General features: G+C 44.8%; 1 protein-coding gene across 1 annotated transcript in view; it reads left to right on the top strand.

The window, feature by feature from the left end:
- Positions 1 to 4,711: 4,711 nt before the first annotated feature.
- Positions 4,712 to 25,735, top strand: part of LOC118370769 (ankyrin repeat and sterile alpha motif domain-containing protein 1B-like) — a 495,760-nt gene continuing 474,736 nt past the window's right edge. The window contains 1 exon segment of the mRNA XM_052492534.1: positions 4,712 to 5,389. Coding sequence (XP_052348494.1) covers positions 5,259 to 5,389 — 131 coding nt within the window. The 5' untranslated portion in view covers positions 4,712 to 5,258.

Consider the following 25,735-nt stretch of genomic DNA (forward strand, 5'->3'; position numbering starts at 1 on the left):
CAAATACGGGTGCTAGAATCCTGACTAACCTCCCTACACTGGCTTCCTGATAAAACTTCTTAAGGATGACGCAGAATACAGTTCCCATGCAGGAACATCACTCAGCGGAATTTCAGAGCGCCACCTATAGTTTTTGATAAAACTCAAACTTTCATTAAACTTTCATTAAAATACACATTCAAGGTAGTGAATTAAAGCTACACTCGTTGTGAATCTATCCACCAAGTCAGATTTGTAAAATGCTTTTCGGCAAAAGCATGAAAAGCTATTATCTGATAGCATGTACCCCCAAAATACTGCAACGTCACCTAACACAACAGATTTTGCGGTAGCCGGCGCTACCCAAAACGCAGAAATAAAATATTAAACATTCATTACCTTTGACAAGCTTCTTTCTTGGCACTCCTAGATGTCCCATAAACATCACTATTGGGTCTTTTTTTTATTAAATCGGTCCATATATAGCCTAGATATCGATCTATGAAGACTGTGTAATCAAGGAAAAAACAGAGTTTGATAACGCAATGTCATTTTTTAAAATTAAAAAAGTCGACGATAAACTTTCACAAAACACTTCGAAATACTTTTGTAATGCAACTTTAGGTATTAGTAAACGTTAATAATCTATCAAAATGATCACGGGCGATGTATATTCAATAGCTCCACGTCCTGATATCCTCTCCAAATATTCCTCAACCAAAACATCCGGTCGGAGACCGGAAAAATGCGCTGCCTTGTGTCGGTTTGACCAAGAAACAAATCCGAGACAAATGACAAGACTGTTGAAATCGTGTGGAAGCTGTAGGTATTGCAACCTCGGCCCCATTTAATGTGGTTCACGTTTAACAATTGGTTGAAGTGGCGCATGGATATATTTTCCCATTTTCAGTGATCAGATTTTCCTGCACTTTTCGATGAAACGCACGTTCTGTTATAGTCACAGCCGTAATTTAACCAGTTTTATAAACGTCTGAGTGTTTTCTATCCACACATACTAATCATATGCATATACTATATTCCTGGCATGAGTAGCAGGGCACTGAAATGTTGCGCGATTTTTAACAAAAAGCTGCGAAAATTCACATGAGCCCTAACAGGTTTTAAGGCAAGGACTGATTTCAAGGTTTTACTGCTAACCTACAAAGCATTACATGGGCTTGCTCCTACCTATCTTTCTGATTTGGTCCTGCCGTACATACCTACACGTACGCTACGGTCACAAGACGCAGGCCTCCTAATTGTCCCTAGAATTTCTAAGCAAACAGCTGGAGGCAGGGCTTTCTCCTATAGAGCTCCATTTTTATGGAATGGTCTGCCTATACATGTGAGAGACGCAGACTCGGTCTCAACCTTTAAGTCTTTACTGAAGACTCATCTCTTCAGTGGGTCATATGATCGAGTGTAGTCTGGCCCAGGAGTGTGAAGGTGAATGGAAAGGCACTGGAGCAACGAACCGCCCTTGCGGTCTCTGCCTGGTCGGTTCCCCTCTTTCCACTGGGATTCTCTGCCTCTAACCCTATTACAGGGGCTGAGTCACTGGCTTACTGGTGCTCTTTCATGCCGTCCCTAGGAGGGGTGCGTCACTTCAGTGGGTTGAGTCACTGACGTGATCTTCCTGTCTGGGTTGGCGCCCCCCTTGGGTTGTGCCGTGGCGGAGATATTTGTGGGCAATACTCGGCCTTGTCTCAGGATGGTAAGTTGGTGGTTGAAGATATCCCTCTAGTGGTGTGGGGCCTGTGCTTTGGCAAAGTGGGTGGGGTTATATCCTTCCTGTTTGGCCCTGTCCAGGGGTATCATCGGATGGGGCCACAGTGTCTCCTGACCCCTCCTGTCTCAGCCTCCAGTATTTATGCTGCAGTAGTTTGTGTCAGGGGGCTAGGGTCAGTTTGTTATATCTGGAGTACTTCTCCTGTCTTATCCGGTGTGCTGTGTGAATTTAAGTATGCTCTCTCTAATTCTCTCTGAGGACCTGAGCCCTAGGACCATGCCTCAGGACTACCTGGCATGATGACTCCTTGCTGTCCCCAGTCCACCTGGCCGTGCTGCTGCTCCAGTTTCAACTGTTCTGCCTGCGGCTATGGAATCCTGACCTGTTCACCGGACGTGCTACCTGTCCCAGATCTGCTGTTTTCAACTCTCTAAAGACAGCAGGAGTGGTAGAGATACTCTTAATGATCGGCTATGAAAAGCCTACTGACATTTACTCCTGAGGTGCTGACTTGCTGCACCCTCGACAACTACTGTGATTATTATTATTATTTGACCATGCTGGTCATTTGAACATCTTGGCCATGTTCTGTTATAATCTTCACCCGGCACAGCCAGAAGAGAACTGGCCACCCCTCATAGCCTGGTTCCTCTCTAGGTTTCTTCCTAGGTTTTGGCCTTTCTAGGGAGTTTTTCCTAGCCACTGTGCTTCTACACCTGCATTGCTTGCTGTTTGGAGTTTTAGGCTGGGTTTCTGTACAGCACTTTGAGATATCAGCTGATGTACGAAGGGCTATATAAATACATTTGATTTGAGTAAAGAGAACACAGCGAAAGGTCTGCCGCATAGATATACAGGAGGCAAGGCTCATTCTCAATACGTATTCATGACTCCTCACTTCCTAGGCCAGGAGTAATCTAATCCTCCTACCCTGGTGGTCCAGAGTGCTGCTGGTTTTCTGTTCTACCTGATAATTAGTTGCACCACCTGGTGTCCCATGTCGGGAGGAGAAAAAAAGCAGTGGAACTGGCTTAGAGGTCCAGATTTAAATTTGAGGGTTCTAGAGTATCGCCTGGCCTCATTCTCAAACGTATTGAAGGGTCCAAGATCCCTCCACTCAGGCATTCTCCAGTGTTTTTTGAAAAGGAATTGAGGAAAGATTAACTGAAAAGGAGCCAGAGAAGGCATCTCAATGGCTCTGGCTTAAGTGGGAGGAGCAGTGGATGAGCCACCTGGCTCAGATCAACACGATGCGCGCACCCTTCAGAATGTGTAGTGAACAACACTTAAACACCTTATGAAGTGGGGACTTCCCCTGATGAGCAACAGAAACCAATGTTTGCTGGTCAAAATAATGGCCCTGTGATGTCGGCCATATTTAATGTGCTCGACTGCTTACAGTTGTTAATTGTGGACATGTCTTTCGGATCCGAGTAGTCAAGGAGATGACATGGATGGATTGAGACAGAGCCCTTACTGTCCAGTGTTGTGTATGCTGCCAACGTCCTTGATGAAGACAGAAAAGCAGTCCAAGTGGGACATCTACTGGTAGGTATGGGTATTGACCTTATTTTCCCCTGTAGTCACCTAGAGGGACGTTCAATAGTCAAATGTTGCAGATAGAAATGCCATGAAAATAGGCAAGGTGATTTCTTAGTGTATGTGTCAGAGACAAACTTATATTTTGAGCGCCTGTGTTCCAAAACGTTGCGTCTTGCTGAATGCGCCCATTGCTGTCGTTTTGTCATATAATCCAGTTAAAAATCAGAAAGGAGAAGAGTAGAAAACAAAAAAATAGACGTATCATTTAATAGGTTTGACTCATTTTGAAGCACACATTTCTCCTCTCATCACCAATGAAATGACGGAACGACAGCTAAACAATGGAGTGAAACAAGGACTGTCTTGTATGTGTCTGTGGTTCTGCTATGGAATAGATTTGGTTTATGAGATCAGCTTCGCTGCTCTCCCCTGACAGTCAGATTGTAGTATCTCTATCCAACACCCCATGGGGCTGCAGCTGCTTTTCTCTCTCTCGCTCTCTCTCTCTCTCTCTCTCTCTCTCTCTCTCTCTCTCTCTCTCTCTCTCAAGGAGATTCCTCTCCTCCCTCTCGTTTAGTAGGCTATATGAAGTCCTACTCTCTGTTTTTCTCCATTTCTCTCAATAGGATGTTCTTCTCTTCCCAGAAAGACAGGAAGCAATGCACTGAGCTCACATCAGAGGTCCAGACAGGAGCCAGGGCACAATCACACAGCTGTGTGTGTTCCTATAATTTACAGCGTTGTTAGTGAAATAGTGACATCATTCCTAATTAACCAATAGTGAACTAGCGAATAATTGGGTATTATCTGCAGGTCACAGAGTGGCGGTCTAAGACACTGCATCTCAGTGCTAGAAGCGTCACTACAGACCCTGGTTTGATCCTGGGCTGTATCACAACCGGCTGTGATTGGGGGTCCATAGGGCAGCGCACAATTGGCCGGTTTAGGTGAGGGTTTGGCCGGAGTAGGCCTCATTGTAAATAAGAATTTGTTCTTAACTGACTTGCCTAGGTAAATAAAGGTTAAATAACGGTTAATTTTTTTTTTTTTTTTTAATTCTGGCAAGGGATGAAGAGATTGACAAAGGGGTGTGTCTCAATCCAAGCCTGTCAATGGACAGAGCAGACCATTAAAAAACATCGGGCTCTTGCTTGTTTTGTCACACAAACAGGTGGCATAGACCAAGGCTGCTATTATTTTCACTATATGGCCCATATTTTTGTTTTACAGCATCCACTGATTTATGTATTTTGGACGGTTATCTTGATAAATAATAATTAAATGTGCACCCGTTATTCGCTCAATAGTGGAATATACACATCGATATTCCCCCTAAAGCTGACTGCTATCCGAATATAGGAGCATTTTCATATAACCTGTGACTTTTTTAAATGAGCAAATAAATAACAAAGCCTTTTCGCCTCCGGTTGGTGCTGTAACCCGCCATCCACGCCCATACTGTACAACGTTGTATTAGGCAGGATACCATTAGGCACTCTGGTGAGTGCGGTTCGAAGAAAGTGGAGAACTGGAGAGAAAGAAAGAGGGAGCGATTGGGATGCTACAATAACAGACAGACAGAACGAGAGGACACCACACAACGTGTTTGTTGGGCAACACGGAGAGGGAAGAGAGGACAAAAAAGCCGAACCGAGAGAGAAGAGCGCGAGTGGCGGTCTGGGTTTGGCAACCGGCTTGTTCGTAGTTCCCTCGAGCCAGCTGCAGCAGGCAGCACCGTGCAAAATGCGCTATTTACGGTTCTTCATTCCTGCGTTCGGTTCGACAATGGACTCGTTCTGCAACTGAGCCTGCCAACCTTGCAGCACACCGCGGACGGTAACCTACCCATTTGAATTTGAGGGAACTCTTACTGCAACATGCAGTAAAAAGAACACACTGAGATGTTTTTTTACACGATACAGTGAAGGGGGATCCCCACCGCCGTCATTCTCTTTCCACATACCGGTTTTTGGATTATAAATCCGGGATTATAAGAAGTTCGGTCGGGATGGGGAAGGAACAAGAACTACTAGAAGCGGCCCGGACCGGGAATGTGGTCCTGGTGGAGAAATTACTGAGTGGGAAAAGGGGAATCCTGGGGACAGCCTCGGGCTCCATACCTCTGCCAAACCTACTGAGGTAAACGAAGTCGTCAACATACACTTTCATGTCATAAGAAGATTGCCTTGTTGATACTACTATTGACATACTTCTATTGATGGTCTACGTTGAAAAAGACGGGCTGTTGCGCCAAAGTTGGAGCACAGCACTTTCATGCAAACTGACATGAGACCAATTACTTTATGTGAATTCAGGAAATCCCGAGGCAGCCTCTGCTAAAGCCTGGTTGCGGTCTTTGTGTCCGAGAAGGGGCTTTGCGTTAGATATACATTTGGCGCACAAACTGTGCATAAGATTGGCATCAATCTTGACAGCTGTCAAATTGTTGTGCACTTTTACACTGACTCTGGCTATACATTATAATAATGCATGGTTTTGTCCGACGGTGGTGTTGCCAGCAATGACCTGTAGCCTGATCACTTACTACTGCAAATGTTGATGTTTCATTGTAAATATATTTGTTAATTTCCACCTGGTCTCAGGGCAATTCGTATGGTTTGGGACGTTCTTTTGTATCCCTCCATTTAGTAGGATATGTTACGTTCTTCAATCCGTATGATATGTTACAAATCAAATAGCATTAATTTCTGTCTTTAATGTCTTAAGTAACCAGACCATTCCTACGTACAGTATCATACGACTTGGAGGTACCTCAAAATATGTCTACTATGTTACGTCGAGTCGGAGCGAAAAGCATGAACATTTGGCATTGATCAGTAGCCTAAACACTCCGTGCCTATTGAGGGCCAGTTGAAGGCCTCATGGTGTGTAGACCTATGCCAGTGTGCTGTCATTGATACATGAAATAGGCTACTATTAAATCACCATAACATAGTCCAAGTGTTTGTGATATGCTGTAAACTCATAAAAGGATAGTCTTTCAGGCCAAAAGGGAACCTTGTAGCCTCGTATAAAGACTACTTTAGACTGTGAGAATAGTCTCTTTCCTCCAGGCCTCTCCTTCCCATCTCTATCAGTAAAGAAGAAAGGACAGATAGGTGATCAGTTAGATCAAAGGACCGGGCGTACGGGAGGAGCATCACCTCAGGCCGTGCAGCAGTGCTTTGCTTTTACAGCCGTATTGAGGTGCACTGATGGGAGAGAGTGAGGAACAAGACAGTAGAAGATGGGAAGGGCGTACGCCTATGAAGCAAGAGGGACAGGGAGCAAGAGGGACGGGGAGCATGGGAACTGTGTTTGTGTGTGCTTAAACTGCGTGTAAAGAGCTAAAGGGTAGGCTTGTACATCACCATGGCAACAGCCTCCAGGAACAATAAAAACAAAACAATATTTACATCTTACAGTTAAATTAGGAAAAGGAATCAAACAACAATATGTACATATCAACTGCCATGTGGTACAATATTTGGAAGTGTCATTTTGTACCAGTCCCACAAGACTGCTGGCATCAAATCCAATGTTTGAATAGGCCTGTGCTATGTATTCCTAGCACAAGCTTGCTTTGACAGAAAATGGTGTCCCTGAGGAACTGTTGTGTAGCGTGTGTGTGTTGTACTGGGTTACACTGAAATTTGGGCTTTTTTTGGGACAAGGCAATGGTCCATGCAGTCAAGTCTGTGAAACAGTGGGTGGACTATAGACTGTCCATCTGGACAAGGTTTTGTCAACCCCCGCAGGCTTATTCCCTGACTCATAAAAGTGTGTGTGAGTCAAACGGAAGGTGGAGGGTTCTATTAGGGTAGGTAATGTTTGTGGAGTTTTCTTTGGGAGACAATGATACATATTCTCCCATCTTGAGGCTCAAATCATTCAGAATATTCCAAAGCTGTGAGGCCATTTTCCAAAACCTCTCAGCACCACATAGTGGGACACACACACACACACACACACACACAGGAAAATCAATAGCAGATGATTTCATGGCCATGGTTCAGATATATACTAGCTGTACACATACTAGCTGTACACGGTCGTAGTTCAGGTACACTAGCTGTACACGGTTGTAGTTCACGTACACTAGCTGTACACTGTCGTAGTTCACGTACACTAGCTGTACACTGTCGTAGTTCACGTACACTAGCTGTACACGGTCGTAGTTCACGTACACTAGCTGTACACGGTCGTAGTTCACGTACACTAGCTGTACACGGTCGTAGTTCACGTACACTAGCTGTACACGGTCGTAGTTCAGGTACACTAGCTGTACACGGTCGTAGTTCAGGTACACTAGCTGTACACGGTCGTAGTTCACGTACACTAGCTGTACACGGTCGTAGTTCACGTACACTAGCTGTACACGGTCGTAGTTCACGTACACTAGCTGTACACTGTCGTAGTTCAGGTACACTAGCTGTACACGGTCGTAGTTCACGTACACTAGCTGTACACGGTCGTAGTTCACGTACACTAGCTGTACACGGTCGTAGTTCACGTACACTAGCTGTACACGGTCATGGTTGATTATGTTAACTTCTGCATGTATCAGCGCCTGGTTTTACGTAGAGGCACAGTAATGATGATGGGATTTGTGACTGTAGGTCTATTATGTAAACAGGCAGTTATTACAGTGATGACTAGCGTTACCACATGACAATAATGCTCGTCCATTACAATATGTGGGAAATGATGAGGATAATTGTGTGATGAAAGAAGGAACATTTTTAAAAGCCAACACATGCCAGATATGTTGAACACTCTAGCTACACAGGAGAGTCAAGTACTGGTTGTTGTCGGTGCTTGCTATCGTTACTCCTTGTTCTAGTGGCTACTGTCACTGAAGGGGTTCTACAATTGCACAAACACAGAGAGAACCCCCTTTGATCAGTGTGTGGCTGAGAGTACAGTATGTCATCCTGCTCCACAAACAAACAGTGCTGAAGTGATGTGAGAAGAGGTGGTGATTCTCAGAGAGGACACACACACACACACAGCAGTGATCTGCTCAAGGCTCCAACACAAGCAGCAGAACACATAAAAAATAAACGCAGGGGAGGCTTGTCTCTGCCACTCTGTGACAATTTAAACAGAGATTGATGGAGAGACAGATACTGTGTGCGTGTATTTTCTATGTTCTGTTGCTTGTGTTGGAATCTTAAGCAGATCACTAACCCAGAATGGAGTGTGTGTGTGTGTGTGTGTGTGTGTGTATACACATTAAGAAATGTCCTTGTTTTTGAAAGAAAAGCAAAAACATTTTTGTCCATTAAAATAACATCAAATTGATCAGAAATACAGTGTAGACATTGTTAATGTTGTAAATGACTATTGTAGCTGGAAACGTTTTAATGGAATATCTACATAGGCATACAGAGGCCCATTATCAGCAACCATCACTCCTGTGTTCCAATGGCACTTTGTGTTAGCCTTTTAAAATGATAAACTTGGATTAGCTAACTGATAATTAGAAAACCCTTTTGCAATTATGTTAGCACAGCTGAAAACTGTTGTTCTTTAGACTAGTTGAGTATCTGGAGAGTCAGCATTTGTGGGTTCGATTGCAGGCTCAAAATGGCCAGAAACAAAGACCTTTCTTCTGAAACTCGTCAGTCTATTCTTGTTCTGAGAAATTAAGGCTATTCCATGCGAGAAATTGACAAGAAACTGAAGTTCTCGTACAACGCTGTGTACTACTCCCTTCACAGAATAGCGCAAACTGGCTCTAACCAGAATAGAAAGAGGAGCGGGAGGCCCCGGTGCAAGAGGACAAGTACATTAGTGTCTATTTTGAGAAACAGACGCCTCACAAGTCCTCAAATGGCAGCTTCATTAAATAGTACACGCACAACACCAGTCTCAATGTCAACAGTGAAGAGGTGACTCTGGGATGCTGGCCTTCTAGGCAGAGTTCCTCTGTCCAGTGTCTGTGTTCTTGTGCCCATCTTGATCTGTCATTTTTATTGGCCAGTCTGAGAGATGGCTTTTTCTTTGCAACTCTGCCTAGAAGGCCAGCATCCCGGAGTCTCCTCAACACTGTAATTTCACACACAGAGAGATGGTGATTGGTCCTCGCTCATTTTCCGGTATGTATCGGTCTATGAAGACCAGAGAGGAAATAACACAAAAAAACTGTTTATTTTCTGTAATAGTTTCTAACCACAATACTCAGAATTGGTCTTATTATAACACTTAGAATCAGTAATAAATGTCACTTTTTTTCCACCACAGCAGCACTCATGGTGCAGTGGACCACTAGACTGAACCACTAGCCTTGGCAGGCCAACACAGATATGTGTGTGTGTTTCATCAACCGCCTAGTGACTAGACCAACCATATGGGAAGACCACCTCGTGTGTGTGTGTGTGTGTGTGTGTGTGTAGGAGGGGTGTAACAGACCATCCATAAAGATAGAGGATGGGGAGATGTAAAGGAGTAGTCTGGAGGAGGGGTAGTTGTGGGTCAGGGGTTAACTGTGGAGAATGTAAGTGGGATCACACACACACACTCTTTTAATGAAATTTCAATTAAATTTAAGGGCTTTATTGGCATGGGAAATGTATGTTTACATTGCCAAAGCAAGTGAAGTAGACAATAAAAAATGAACAGGAAACTAGAGGTCGACCGATTTAATCGGAATGGCTGATTAGGGCCGATTTCAAGTTTTCATAACAATCAGTTATCTGAATTTTTGGACACCGATCATGGCCGATTACATTGCACTCCACGAGGAGACTGCGTGGCAGGCTGACTACCTGTTATGCGAGTGCAGCAAGGAGCCAAGGTAAGGTGCTAGCTAGAATTAAACTTTTCTTATAAAAAAAACAATCAATCTTAACATCACTAGTTAACCACACATGGTTGATGATATTACTAGTTTATCGAGCTTGTCCTGCGTTGCATATAAATTATGCGGTGCCTGTTAATTTATCATTGAATCATAGCCTACTTCGGCAAACGGGTGATTTAACAAGCGCATTCGCGAAAAAGCACTGTCGTTGCACCAATGTTTCCCGAACCATAAACATCAATGCCTTTCTTAAAATCAATACACAAGTTTATATTTTTAAACCTGAATATTTTGTTAATTCTGCCTGCTAACCTGAATTTATTTTAACTAGGGAAATTGTCACTTCTCTTTCCTTCTGTGCAACAGAGTCAGGGTATATGCAGTAGTTTGGGCCTCCTGGCTCGTTGCGAACTGTGTGAAGATTTCTTCCTAACAAAGACATCCAACTTCGCCAAACGGGGGATGATTTAACAAAAGTGCATTTGCCAAAAAAGCTCAATCGTTGCATGACTGTACCGAACCATAAACATGCCTTTCTTAAAATCAATACACAGAAGGATATTTATTTAAACCTGCATATTTAGTGAACAGAAATCCAGGTTACCAGGCAATATTAAACTAGGAAAATTGTGTCACTTCTCTTGAGTTCATTGCATGCAGAGTCAGGGTATATGCAACAATTTGGGCCGCCTGGCTCATTGCGAACTAATTTGCCAGAATTCTGCGTAATTATGACAACATTGAAGGTTGTGCAATGTAACAGGAATATTTAGACTGATGGATGCCACCCGTTGGATAAATTACGGAACAGTTCCGTATTTCACTGAAAGAATAAACGTTTTGTTTTCGAAATGAAAGTTTCCGGATTTGACCATATTCATGACCTAAGGCTCATATTTCTGTGTGTTATTATGTTACAATTAAGTCTATGATTTGATATTTCAAAGAGCAGTCTCGTAAACATTCATTCAAACAGCACTTTCGTGCGTTTGCCAGCTGCTCTTTGCTGTGCTTCAAGCATTGAGCTGTTTATGGCTTCAAGCCTATCAACTCCCGAGATTAGGCTCGTGTAACCGATGTGAAATGGCTAGCTCGTTTGCGGGGTGCGCACTAATAGCGTTTCTATTGGCGACGTCGTTCGCTCTGAGACCTTGAAGTAGTTGTTCCCCTTGCTCTGCAAGTGCCTCAGCTTTTGTGGAGCGATGGGTAACGATGCTTCAAGGGTGGCTGTTGTCGACCTGTTCCTGATTCGAGCCCAGGTACGGGCGAGGAGAGGTACGGAAGCTATACAGTTACACTAGCAGTACTAAAGTGCCTATAAGAACATCCAATAGTAAAAGGTATATGAAATAGAAATGGTATAGAGAGAAATAGTCCTATAATAACTACAACCTAAAACTTCTTATCTGGGTAAGCTTTCATATGTTCTTATGTTCTGAGCAAGGAACTGAAATGTTAGCTTTACATGGGAGAGAGAGGGACATAGCACATATTGCACTTTTACTTTCTTCTCCAACACTTTGTTTTTGCATTATTTAAACCAAATTGAACATGTTTCATTATTTATGACACTAAATTGATTTTATTGATGTATTAAGTTGAAATAAGTGTTCATTCAGTATTGTTGTAATTGTCATTATTACAAATAAAACTAAAATAAAATCAGCCGATTAATCGGTATTGGCGTTGAAAAATCATAATCGGTCGACCTCTACAGGAAACATTACACTTACACAGAAGTTCCAAAAGACATTTAGAATGTCATTATGTCTCTTATACAGTGTTGTAACTACAGCGATGTGCAAATAATTAAAGTACAAAAGTGAAAATCAACATAAATATGGGTTGTATTTACAATTGTGTTTGTTCTTCACTGGTTGCCCTTTTTTTGTGCCAATAGGTCACCAATCTTGCTGCTGTGATGACACACTGGTATTTCACCCAGTACATATGGGAGTCTATCAAAATTGGATTTGTTTTCGAATTCTTTGTGGATCTGTGTAATCTGAGGGAAATATGTGTCTCTAATATGGTCATACCATCATACATTTGGCAGGAGGTTAGGAAGTGCAGCTCAGTTTCCACCTCATTTTGTGGGCAGTGTGCACATAGCCTGTCTTCTCCAAGTCTGCCTACGGCGGCCTTTCTCAATAGCAAGGCTATGCTCACTGAGACTGTACATAGTCAAAGATTTCCTTACGTTTGGGTCAGGCACAGTGGTCAGGTATTCTGCCACTGTGTACTCTCTGTTTAGGGCCAAATATCATTCTATTTCCCTCTGTTTTTTGGTAAATTCTTTCCAATGTGTCAAGTGTTTTTTTTTCTCTCATGATTTGGTTGGGTCTAATTGTGTTGCTGTCATGGGTCTCTCTCTCTCTCTCTCATGTACCTACTCCTCACTCAACATAACTCTTGAGTTTTAATTAAGTTTCCTTTAGTTCTGTGAACATTAGAGAGATGTTGAATGTATTTACGCTGTGTAACAGTACAAACCGTTAGCCACACACAGTGAGCTCTGGAGTGTCCTAAGAAAACGCTTTGTAAAACATTAATTACCGATAACAAGTATTCCACTGTCCACTCATTTAAATATATTACAGCTGCACCATCGAGGTCATCCTGATGGGTTTCATCACTGCCTGGTATGGCAAAACGCTCTGCCTCCGACTGCAAGGCACGACAGAGGGTAGTTGTGCATGGCCCAGTACATCACAGGGCCAAGCTTGCCATCCAAGGACCTCTATACCAGGCGGTGTCAGAGGAAGGCCCTAAAAATTGTCAAAGACTCCAGCCACCCTAGTCGTAGATTGTTCTCTCTGCTACCACACGGCAAGTGGTACCAGAACACCAAGTCTATGTCCAAGAGGCTTCTAACCAGCTTCTACCCCCAAGCCATAAGACTCCTGAACATCTAATCAAATGGCTACCCAGACTAGTTGCATCGTCACCTTTCATAGCTCTACCTACATGTACATATTACCTCGAAACCGGTGCCCCCACACATTCACTCTGTACCGGTACACCCTGTCTATAGCCTCCACATTCACTCTGTACCGGTACACCCTGTCTATAGCCTCCACATTCACTCTGTACCGGTACACCCTGTCTATAGCCTCCACATTCACTCTGTACCGGTACACCCTGTCTATAGCCTCCACATTGACTCTGTACCGGTACACCCTGTCTATAGCCTCCACATTGACTCTGTATTGGTACACCCTGTCGAAAGCCTCCACATTGACTCTGTACCGGTACACCCTGTCTATAGCCTCCACATTCACTCTGTACCGGTACACCCTGTCTATAGCCTCCACATTGACTCTGTACCGGTACACTCTGTCTATAGCCTCCACATTGACTCTGTACTGGTACACCCTGTCTATAGCCTCCACATCGACTCTGTATTGGTACACCCTGTATATACAGTGCCTTGCGAAAGTATTCGGCCCCCTTGAACTTTGCGACCTTTTGCCACATTTCAGGCTTCAAACATAAAGATATAAAACTGTATTTTTTTTTTTTAAGAATCAACAACAAGTGGGACACAATCATGAAGTGGAACGACATTTATTGGATATTACAAACTTTTTTAACAAATCAAAAACTGAAAAATTGGGCGTGCAAAATTATTCAGCCCCCTTAAGTTAATACTTTGTAGCGCCACCTTTTGCTGCGATTACAGCTGTAAGTCGCTTGGGGTATGTCTCTATCAGTTTTGCACATCGAGAGACTGAAGTTTTTTTCCCATTCCTCCTTGCAAAACAGCTCGAGCTCAGTGAGGTTGGATGGAGAGCATTTGTGAACAGCAGTTTTCAGTTCTTTCCACAGATTCTCGATTGGATTCAGGTCTGGACTTTGACTTGGCCATTCTAACACCTGGATATGTTTATTTTTGAACCATTCCATTGTAGATTTTGCTTTATGTTTTGGATCATTGTCTTGTTGGAAGACAAATCTGCCTCACACAGGAAGCGGCGCAGGTCCTAATCCAGGCACTTGTCATCTCCCGTCTGGATTACTGCAACTCGCTGTTGGCTGGGCTCCCTGCCTGTGCCATTAAACCCCTACAACTCATCCAGAACGCCGCAGCCCGTCTGGTGTTCAACCTTCCCAAGTTCTCTCACGTCACCCCGCTCTCTCCACTGGCTTCCAGTTGAAGCTCGCATCCGCTACAAGACCATGGTGCTTGCCTACGGAGCTGTGAGGGGAACGGCACCTCAGTACCTCCAGGCTCTGATCAGGCCCTACACCCAAACAAGGGCACTGCGTTCATCCACCTCTGGCCTGCTCGCCTCCCTACCACTGAGGAAGTACAGTTCCCGCTCAGCCCAGTCAAAACTGTTCGCTGCTCTGGCTCCCCAATGGTGGAACACACTCCCTCACGACGCCAGGACAGCGGAGTCAATCACCACCTTCCGGAGACACCTGAAACCCCACCTCTTTAAGGAATACCTAGGATAGGATAAAGTAATCCTTCTCACCCCCCCTTAAAAGATTTAGATGCACTATTGTAAAGTGGCTGTTCCACTGGATGTCATAAGGTGAATGCACCAATTTGTAAGTCGCTCTGGATAAGAGCGTCTGCTAAATGACTTAAATGTAAATGTAATGTAAATGTAAATCTCCGTCCCAGTCTCAGGTCTTTTACAGACTCCATCAGGTTTTCTTCCAGAATGGTCCTGTATTTGGCTCCATCCATCTTCCCATCAATTTTAACCATCTTCCCTGTCCCTGCTGAAGAAAAGCAGGCCCAAACCATGATGCTGCCACCACCATGTTTGACAGTGGGGATGGTGTGTTCAGGGTGATGGCTGTGTTGCTTTTACGCCAAACATAACGTTTTGCATTGTTGCCAAAAAGTTCAATTTTGGTTTCATCTGACCAGAGCACCTTCTACATGTTTGGTGTGTCTCCCAGGTGGCTTGTGGCAAACTTTAAACAACACTTTTTATGGATATCTTTAAGAAATGGCTTTCTTCTTGCCACTCTTCCATAAAGGCCAGATTTGTGCAATATACGACTGATTGTTGTCCTATGGACAGAGTCTCCCACCTCAGGTGTAGATCTCTGCAGCTCATCCAGAGTGATCATGGGCCTCTTGGCTGCATCTCTGATCAGTCTTCTCCTTGTATGAGCTGAAAGTTTAGAGGGACGGCCAGGTCTTGGTAGATTTGCAGTGGTCTGATACTCCTTCCATTTCAATATTATCGCTTGCACAGTGCTCCTTGGGATGTTTAAAGCTTGGGAAATCTTTTTTTATCCAAATCCGGCTTTAAACTTCTTCACAACAGTATCTCGGACCTGCCTGGTGTGTTCCTTGTTCTTCATGATGCCTTCTGCGCTTTTAACGGACCTCTGAGACTATCACAGTGCAGGTGCATTTATACGGAGACTTGATTACACACAGGTGGATTGTATTTATCATCATTAGTCATTTAGGTCAACATTGGATCATTCAGAGATCCTCACTGAACTTCTGGAGAGAGTTTGCTGCACTGAAAGTAAAGGGGCTGAATAATTTTGCACGCCCAATTTTTCAGTTTTTGATTTGTTAAAGTTTGAAATATCCAATAAATGTCGTTCCACTTCATGATTGTGTCCCACTTGTTGTTGATTCTTTACAAAAAAATACAGTTTTATATCTTTGTTTGAAGCATGAAATGTGGCAAAAGGTCACAAAGTTCAAGGGGGCCGAATACTTTCGCAAGGCACTGTAGCCTCCACATTGACTCTGTACTGGTACACCCTGTATTTCGCCCCGCTATTGTTATGTATTGCGTCTCTTTAATTATTTGTTACTCTTATTTATTTTTTAAAGTATTTTCTTAAAGCTGCACTGTTGGTTAAGGGCTTGTTAGTAAGCGTTTCACAAAGGTCTACCTACACCTGTTGTATTCGGCACATGTGACAAATAAAATGAGATTTGATTGTGAGCGTATTTGTGTGATCAGTGGTTCAAGGACAAAAGGAAGGAAGCATTATCACTGTAGCATGTCTACAGCATATGCATAGCCCTGTTTTTAATCTCTCTTGTGTTGGCGTCAGTGTGCTTCTGGCTCTGTCTGTAGTGGGGGAGGGATAATCAGTAGTTGATTAAGGTGTGTGTGTGTGAAACACACAAGTCTAGATATTGTCTTCTCTCTCAGTCCATCTCTGTTTGGATGTCTTTTTCATGTCTGTCTGTCTTTTCTCTCTTGCTCTGTCTTTTGGTCTTGCTGTCAGTCTCTCTCCATCACTCATTCGTTCTCCCTCTCCCTTCCCCTTCTCTCCTCTCTCCTCCCTCCCTCCAACCCTCTCTCCTCCCTCCCTCCAACCCTCTCTCCTCCCTCCCTCCAACCCTCTCACTCTATAGAGACAGACCCAGTCCCTCTGTCACTCTTTATCAATCATTCTCTCTTCCTCCTCAGGCTCTGTCTCTTCCTCCTGTTCTACCTCTTCTTTCCTCCATCTCTTCTTTCACTCCTTAGGTACATGTACACACGTACACACACACACACACACACACACACACACACAAGCACGCACACACAGTAATACACACACACATACTTCATCACCACCTCATTCCTTGTCTATTCTGCCCTACCAAAAAGCAAAATGGCAGTAACTGCTTGGAACTGAGAAAAATGGCTTTTATTTACCTTGGTTTTACAATAACTTTGCAGTTACTGCTAACATGAGCCCCATTTTCTCCAAAACACAATTCAATATAGACAGGATACTTGTCCACATGATTAAGCATGTATTGAATGTAGAAAAAATGACTAACACATTTTTGACCAAATTAGCAGTTGCTGCCTTTTTGCTTGGTAGGACGGTACGGAGGGAGTGTTTTTTTTTTTTTTTTTGGTGACGTTGACGGACTCTCCGTTGACAGCAGCGTTTTGGGAATTCTCTGAGTCCATGACCGTGTTCGGGAAAACCTTCAGATTGGATTCATTAGTGCCGCTGGAAATCCCTCTTCAATCAGTATTGTGTCAGGAGCCACAAGGTTGACTTGGGGCCGCGCCACCTTTCCTGCAAATCCATAGACTACATATACACTTAACACTCGTTTGGAAAACTGAATTGGCAAGGACAAGTACTTCCTGTTAGGAGACCAGCACAGGACATATGGAACGAGGCCAAGGGAAGAAGGCTGTTTTCAGAGTATTGGGAGGCCAGACTGTCATTGTAGTTAATGAGGTTCTGACCTGAACACACACACATTCCTTCCTGCCTCCTTTGGCTTTTATACTAGTACTTGTTCTGAGATAAATAGCACCGTGCCAAGACGGTGGATAAATAGCACCGTGCCAAGACGGTGGATAAATAGCACCGTGCCAAGAGGGTGGATAAATAGCACCGTGCCAAGACGGTGGATAAATAGCACCGTGCCAAGACGGTGGATAAATAGCACCGTGCCAAGACGGTGGATAAATAGCACCGTGCCAAGACGGTGGATAAATAGCACCGTGCCAAGACGGTGGATAAATAGCACCGTGCCAAGACGGTGGATAAATAGCACCGTGCCAAGACGGTGGATAACTCGCACCGTGCCAAGACGGTGGATAGCTAGCACCGTGCCAAGACGGTGGATAGCTAGCACCGTGCCAAGACGGTGGATAGCTAGCACCGTGCCAAGACGGTGGATAAATAGCACCGTGCCAAGACGGTGGATAAATAGCACCGTGCCAAGACGGTGGATAAATAGCACCGTGCCAAGACGGTGGATAAATAGCACCGTGCCAAGACGGTGGATAACTCGCACCGTGCCAAGACGGTGGATAACTCGCACCGTGCCAAGACGGTGGATAAATAGCACCGTGCCAAGACGGTGGATAACTCGCACTGTGCCAAGACTGTGGATAACTCGCACCGTGCCAAGACGGTGGATAAATAGCACCGTGCCAAGACGGTGGATAAATAGCACCGTGCCAAGACGGTGGATAAATAGCACCGTGCCAAGACGGTGGATAAATAGCACCGTGCCAAGACGGTGGATAACTCGCACCGTGCCAAGACGGTGGATAACTCGCACCGTGCCAAGACGGTGGATAAATCGCACCGTGCCATCTTTTTAAGTGGGAGAACTTGCACAATTGGTGGCTGACTAAATACTTTTTTGCCCCACTGTATATGTATGACTATACTGTATGTCAGGGTTCCCCATCTGACGGCACCGCGGGGGATTTTATTTGGCCACCTAATCTGACTTTGGTGCAGGTCATGTTGTTCTTCACATTACGGTCTCTGGTAAACACACACTATATCAAATCATATCTAAGTTTATTTGTCACATGCACAGGATACAGAAGGTGAAATGGTTACTTGCATAGTGGAGTCTTTTTTGTTTAGACATGTAGCTAGCTAGCTAAACAATGAACCATAATCCCAACTCCTACTACAACGCATGAATCTGCGGATAGCTAAAGTTAACCAACAAGGTTCAATGTTAGCTAGCTACATATCCATTTGCATTGTTAGTTAAAACATAATGTTTTCTGAGATAGAAATAATATCACGACACTGATCATACATATAATGTTAGCTAGCGAGACGGAAACGTAGGACATTTGAAAATGTAGCTTGACTCTTTACCTGTATAGACGGATGAACGCTTCACGGTAGACTGGAACCATTTAACTCTGTCTTGTTTGTAGCTACATCTTGCTTGGTCAGCGTTGGGTCAAGTCACTCGATTGCGCCTGCTAAATTCAGGTTATCAATGTTGTTGAGAAAAGGAGCACATGTTTTGTGGTTCTCGATTGTTAACCCATACTGAGCAGGTGACGTTATAGACAGAGGCATTCTACATGGCAGACCAATCCAAACTCATCTCCCGGCATGTCCAGCCCATCCATTATCTCAGCCAATCATGGCTAGCGGGAAGGCTGGCGAATAAACCAGGCTCAACCAACTAACCAACAACTTTATTCATATTTACAGTTGGAATAAAAGTTTGTTATTAAAACAAATGAAAATTGTGAAGGAATGTTCCAGATGGCATTTCTTCCCCCCAAAAATCACCACAAAACGAAGAATTTCAAATGCCTCTCCTGGGAGGTAGTGACGTGTGTGTGCCTAGCTTCCTGAAAAGGGTCACAAATGTAAGCAAGGTTTAAAATGATTGCGTTTTTGTCAAATATTATATCCGTTTGGGCTTCTTGCGGTCAATTTGCAGTCTTACCAATAATTTGTCATTATGTTCCGAACCCCTGGCTATCCACTCAAGAAAAACTGGTCCCATGGCTGAATGTAGTTGATGATCCCTGCTGTATGTATTTATAGCTGCAGTATGCCTGAATGTATTGGGTGTGTGAATTGGCATGTGAAATGTGTGTGTGAACAGTTGTGACAGCTTTAGTGGTGACAGTGCAGACAGAGGTAGATTGGCGCTCCGATGACATTTGCCGTCTCAAGACAGGCCTCCCATGCACACAATGGAATTGGCTCAGTAGTTCTTAGTGTGTGTGTGTGTGTGTGTGACAGCTGATCTCAACCCTGTCCTGAGGTACTATTAAGCCTATGACTGAGTACAGCTGCCATTCAGCTTCATTCTATCAAACAACATTGCAATGTGTGTGTGATGGATAGTTGGTAAATGAATGAATGTGTGTCTGTCACGAGGTGATGGACAGAGTTTAACCAGCCGGTGCTATGATGCACTCTTAATTCCCACGGTAATTGATTTCCCGTTCGCCCATTTCTCATTGCCGTGGGAGCCGTAGCTCGAGCAGAGAAACCAGGAAATGAATTACTCTGAGTGACAGCTCCTAATGGGCCATATTTCCCATCAGGCCAAGCTGACACCAACAGATTGTCCTCCAATTACCAAACACAAACTCTGACACACACACACTTTGAAATTCATAAAGAATGAGAAACACACACACTGATGTACAAAAAGAATCCTTCACCACCTATCACCATAACTCTGCATTGGAGTTTAAACCACTATGTTGGGATAGTGATCGTATGTCTCAATATGACCAGAACTTTCCTTTTCCTTGTGTGACCCAAGGTGGAATACATGACAAATGAGTTCTTTTTAAAACGGATATAAAATATTCAACACTCCCTGACTGCAGTGAAAAATAGAGAATATATCATTCTCTGTGAGTCCAGTGCTCCTTCTGTTCAGATCACCAAAAGCAGTTGAATTCTGGAGGAAAGGCCATTGGGAATTATTGAATGAGTTATTGTGTGGATTATTTTATTATTACTTTATGCAAAATGTTTTATGTCTGATTGATGGAACCGCGAATAGCCTGTCTTCCAAAATCACCAATCGCTATTGTAACCTTTTTCCTGCTCGGATATTCCATGTGAAATGTCTGGTTGTTGACACTCCAGAAGGAGGGAAATGGAGACCCAGGTGAAATGCACTTTAAATACATCTGACTTAGAGAGGGAGGTGGAAAAAAAGAGCGATGGAGGAAAGAGTGGAAACGCAAGGTAGGTGTGAGAGAGGGAAGGAGAGAGAGAGGTAGGGAGTGCGAGTATGAGGTAGTGGATCTAGGCAGGCCGGGGGAGAGAGGAGGAGGAGGAGGAGGGATGTTGGAGGTGAAGGTGTACTGTGTCTCTGCCCAGGGAGGTGGCAGAGGGAAGATCTCATACCAGGCAACCTAAAGGAAGGAGAGATTACAACACTACAGTCTACTCAACCTCTTCCCATTTCTCCCTGAGGGTTGGTCTCTCCTCAATTCCATTCAATTCAAGGGGCTTTATTGACATGGGAAACATATGTTAACATTACCAAAGCAAGTGAGGTAGATAATATACAAAAGTGAAAAGAACAATAAAAATTAACAGTAAACATTACACTCACAGAAGTTCTCTCTCTCTTTCTTTCTTTCTCTCTGAGGATCAGTCTCCTTCTGTTTCTTTCTCTCTGAGGATCAGTCTCATGTTTCTTTCTCTCTGAGGATCAGTCTCCTTCTGTTTCTTTCTCTCTGAGGATCAGTCTCCTTTCTCTCTGAGGATCGGTCTCTCTTTTCTCTCTGAGGATCGGTCTCTCCTTTCTCTCTGAGGATCGGTCTCCTTCTGTTTCTTTCTTTCTGAGGATCGGTCTCCTTCTGTTTCTTTCTCTCTGAGGATCGGTCTCCTTCTGTTTCTTTCTCTCTGAGGATCGGTCTCCTTCTGTTTCTTTCTCTCTGAGGATCGGTCTCTTTCTTTCTCTCTGAGGATCGGTCTCTTTCTTTCTCTCTGAGGATCGGTCTCCTTCTGTTTCTTTCTCTCTGAGGATCGGTCTCTTTCTTTCTCTCTGAGGATCGGTCTCTTTCTTTCTCTCTGAGGATCGGTCTCCTTCTGTTTCTTTCTCTCTGAGGATCGGTCTCCTTCTGTTTCTTTCTCTCTGAGGATCGGTCTCCTTCTGTTTCTTTCTTTCTGAGGATCGGTCTCTTTCTTTCTCTCTGAGGATCGGTCTCTCCTTTCTCTCTGAGGATCGGTCTCTCCTTTCTTTCTGAGGATCGGTCTCCTTTCTCTCTGAGGATCGGTCTCTCCTTTCTCTCTGAGGATCGGTCTCTCTTTTCTCTCTGAGGATCGGTCTCTCTTTTCTCTCTGAGGATCGGTCTCTCTTTTCTCTCTGAGGATTGGTCTCTCCTTTCTCTCTGAGGATCGGTCTCTCTTTTCTCTCTGAGGATCGGTCTCTCCTTTCTCTCTGAGGATCGGTCTCTCTTTTCTCTCTGAGGATCGGTCTCTCTTTTCTCTCTGAGGATCGGTCTCTCCTTCTGTTTCTTTCTCCCTGAGGATCGGTCTCTCCTTCTGTTTCTTTCTCCCTGAGGTTCGGTCTCTCCTTCTCTGTTTCTTTCTCCCTGAGGATCGGTCTCTCCTTCTCTGTTTCTTTCTCGCTGAGGTTCGGTCTCTCCTTCTCTGTTTCGTTCTCCCTGAGGATCGGTCTCTCCTTCTGTTTCTTTCTCCCTGAGGATCGGTCTCTCCTTCTGTTTCTTTCTCCCTGAGGATCGGTCTCTCCTTCTGTTTCTTTCTCCCTGAGGATCGGTCTCTCCTTCTGTTTCTTTCTCCCTGAGGATTGGTCTCTCCTGCTCTGTTTCTTTCTCCCTGAGGATCGGTCTCTCCTTCTCTTTCTCCCTGAGGTTCGGTCTCTCCTTCTCTTTCTCCCTGAGGTTCGGTCTCTCCTTCTCTTTCTCCCTGAGGATCGGTCTCTCCTTCTCTTTCTCCCTGAGGATCGGTCTCTCCTTCTCTTTCTCCCTGAGGTTCGGTCTCTCCTTCTCTTTCTCCCTGAGGATCGGTCTCTCCTTCTCTTTCTCCCTGAGGATCGGTCTCTCCTTCTCTTTCTCCCTGAGGATCGGTCTCTCCTTCTCTTTCTCCCTGTGGATCGGTCTCTCCTTCTCTTTCTCCCTGAGGATCGGTCTCTCGCTCTCACCATGTCTCTTTTCTCTCATACATGTTCCCTCCATTTCTTTCTCTAAACATGTTCTATTTTCTTCTAGTTGCGTTTTGATCTCTCTCTCCCCTGTCCCTGTCACTGTCACTGTCCCTGTCTCTCTCCCCTGTCTCTGTCTCTGTCCCTGTCCCTGTCTCTGTCCCTGTCCCTGTCCCTGTCCCTGTCCCTGTCTCTGTCCCTGTCTCTGTCCCTGTCTCTGTCCCTGTCTCTGTCTCTGTCACTGTCCCTGTCTCTATCACTGTCCCTGTATCTGTCCCTGTCGTTCCCTGTCTCTGTCCCTGTCTCTGTCGTTCCCTGTCTGTCCCTGTCTCTGTCGGTCACTGTCCCTGTCCCTGTCACTGTCCCTGTCACTGTCTCTGTGTCTCTGTCCCTATCACTGTCACTGTCACTGTCCCTGTTCCTGTCCCTGTCTCTATCACGGTCCCTGTCTCTCCCTATCACTGTCCCAGTCCCTGTCTCTGTCCCTGTCCCTGTCCCTATCCCTGTCCCTATACCTATCCATGTTCCTATCCCTGTCCCTATACCTATCCCTGTCCCTATCCCTGTCCCCATTCATCTCTTCTCCGTCTCTCTCTGTGTTCTCTGTCCAGGAGACATTGTCATACAGCATGCTGAGTCTCTAACCCAGGATAGAACACAGCTGGAAGTGTCTGTCCACCCGTCCAGCCCTGTCCTTCTCTGGTCTGTTTGTCACCACAGTATCACACTATTCCCCTCTTGTGTATAGTGTAGTACTACCTACAGTGGAGCTAATGCTTTGCTCAGGTTGAGTGAGAGAGAGGGATGGGGGAAACAGTGGAGGCAGGGGCCTGGATGGAGAAAAAAGGGAGGAGAGAGGAGGAAAACCAATTATGAGCCTGATAACGGAGGGTATGGATTTTCTACTCTGGGCCTCGGGCCAGACCTCCTCTCTGTCACTCCCCTCCTTCTGTCTCTCTCTCTGTCTCTCTCTCTGTCTCTCTCTGTCTCTCTCTGTCTCTCTCTGTCTCTCTCTGTCTCTCTCTCTCTCTCTCTCTCTCTCTCTCTCTCTCTCTCTCTCTCTCTCTCTCTCTGTCTCTCTGTCTCTCTGTCTCTGTCTCTGTGTGTGTAGTAAGTGTGATTAACTGCAGAAGATGAGATATTTAAATGTGTGTTAGAACAGACTGGGACCGTTTCATCAATACCTACCCAGACTGTGTGAATGTGAGAGAGTAGACAAACCAATGAGTGATACTAACAATATTATTTGGAAGAGTTTTTCATACATTATGTGTAGTGACAAAAAGTCATGACAACATTATCATTGACTATATGACTATAACGAAGTATGTGTTACAAAATGGTTTGTGTTTGTGTGTGTGTGTGTGTGAGAGACCCTGGAACGGGGCCAGAGAAGTTGGTCAGGATTCACTCTGTTAGACTTACTGACCCACATTAGAGCTTGGAGCCAGGGTCACGCTAACACACACACACACACACTCTCTCTCACACTCACACACACTCTCTCTCACACTCACACACACTCTCTCTCACACTCACTCTCTCACTCTCTCTCACTCTCTCTCACACACTCTCTCTCACACACTCTCTCTCACACACTCTCTCTCACACTCTCTCTCACACTCTCTCACACACACTCACACACACACTCTCTCTCTCTCTCTCTCTCTCTCTCTCTCTCTCTCTCTCTCTCTCTCTCGCTCGTATGTATAATCCTTCACTCCACTGAAGCCACCATAATGATCAACTTTTTTTGATTCAAATGGAGAGGGAGAGAAATGAAAGGGAGAGAGACAGGGACACTGTTTCTGATTGGGATATGAGCGGTCACTACTAATATCTGTAATGGTTTATGACAGGTCCCCTTTGGAGTGTGTGTGTATGTGATTTACAACGACTCTGATGAGGCACAGTGAGATGCCCTTCTCATTGCCTGTTTCATTAGTGTGTCTCAATGTTAATTACATCCCCCTCTACATTCTGTGTGTCTGCCCTTTCCTCCCTCTTTCTCTCTCTTCTCCTCTCCTTTCTCTTTCTTCTCCTCTCCTCCCTCTTTCTCTCTCTTCTCCTCTCCTCCCTCTTTCTCTCTCTTCTCCTCTCCTTCCTCTTTCTCTCTCTTCTCTCCTTCCTCTTTCTCTCTCTTCTCTCCTTCCTCTTTCTCTCTCTTCTCCTCTCCTTCCTCTTTCTCTCTCTTCTCCTCTCCTCCCTCTTTCTCTCTCTTCTCCTCCCTCTTTCTCTCTCTTCTCCTCTCCTTCCTCTCTTCTTTGCTGTCCTCTACTTCACCCCTTCTCCATATACCTCTTTACCTCTCCTCCTTCCACCCCTCTTTACCTCGCCTCCTTCCACCCCTCTTTACCTCTCCTCCTTCCACCCCTCTTTACCTCTCCTCCTTCCACCCCTCTTTACCTCTCCTCCTTCCACCCCTCTTTACCTCGCCTCCTTCCACCCCTCTTTACCTCGCCTCCTTCCACCCCTCTTTACCTCTCCTCCTTCCACCCCTCTTTACCTCTCCTCCTTCCACCCCTCTTTACCTCGCCTCCTTCCACCCCTCTTTACCTCTCCTCCTTCCACCCCTCTTTACCTCTCCTCCTTCCACCCCTCTTTACCTCTCTTATCTCTATAGCTGCTGAAAAACTCAGGCTTCTCGCTCTCTCTCTCAGGGGTAGTTATAAAGGCTCATGAAGTCAGTAAAAGGTTCTTAGAGAAAGTCACCTGACCCGATTGCTCCCTGGTGCTCTACCCTGGCTTCATGCTGGACTACAACTACCACGTACGTTCAGGACCATTAACACACTCCAATGAAGGCCGTCATTAAAGCTAATGTGGTGTATTAAGGAGCGTGAATGTCAGTGATTCACTGTGTGTTGAGCATTCTGTCACCCTGAGAGGAAGGGAGTGTTACTGTCTGTCTGTGTCCAGTCAGAGGTTATTCAGGTCAGAGGTTAGCGAAGTGCTATGCAAGGCGGTACCTATGCCCACCTCAATATTTCACTATCCCTGCAGGGGAAAGAATATACTAATATTGTGTGTGTGCGCCTGTGTGTGTGTTGTGCGCACATTTTGCACGTGTGTATTTATACAGCATTCAGTCTGTGAACTGTAGGGAGCCCTACCTCTTCCTCCACCACCTCTTCCTCTCTCAGTGTCTGGCTCAGCTCTAAATAACCATGGGAACTCTACAGACTATAGCAGTTCACACACAGACCTGCTGAACTACATTATAATACACTACATTACTTTCTCTCCATCTCTCTCTCTCTGTGTGTTTCTCTTTCTCCATCTGTTTCTCTCTCTCTCTCTGTTTCTCTCTCTCTGT

This window comes from Oncorhynchus keta, chromosome 33, assembly GCF_023373465.1.
Source record: "Oncorhynchus keta strain PuntledgeMale-10-30-2019 chromosome 33, Oket_V2, whole genome shotgun sequence".
NCBI lineage: Eukaryota > Metazoa > Chordata > Actinopteri > Salmoniformes > Salmonidae > Oncorhynchus > Oncorhynchus keta.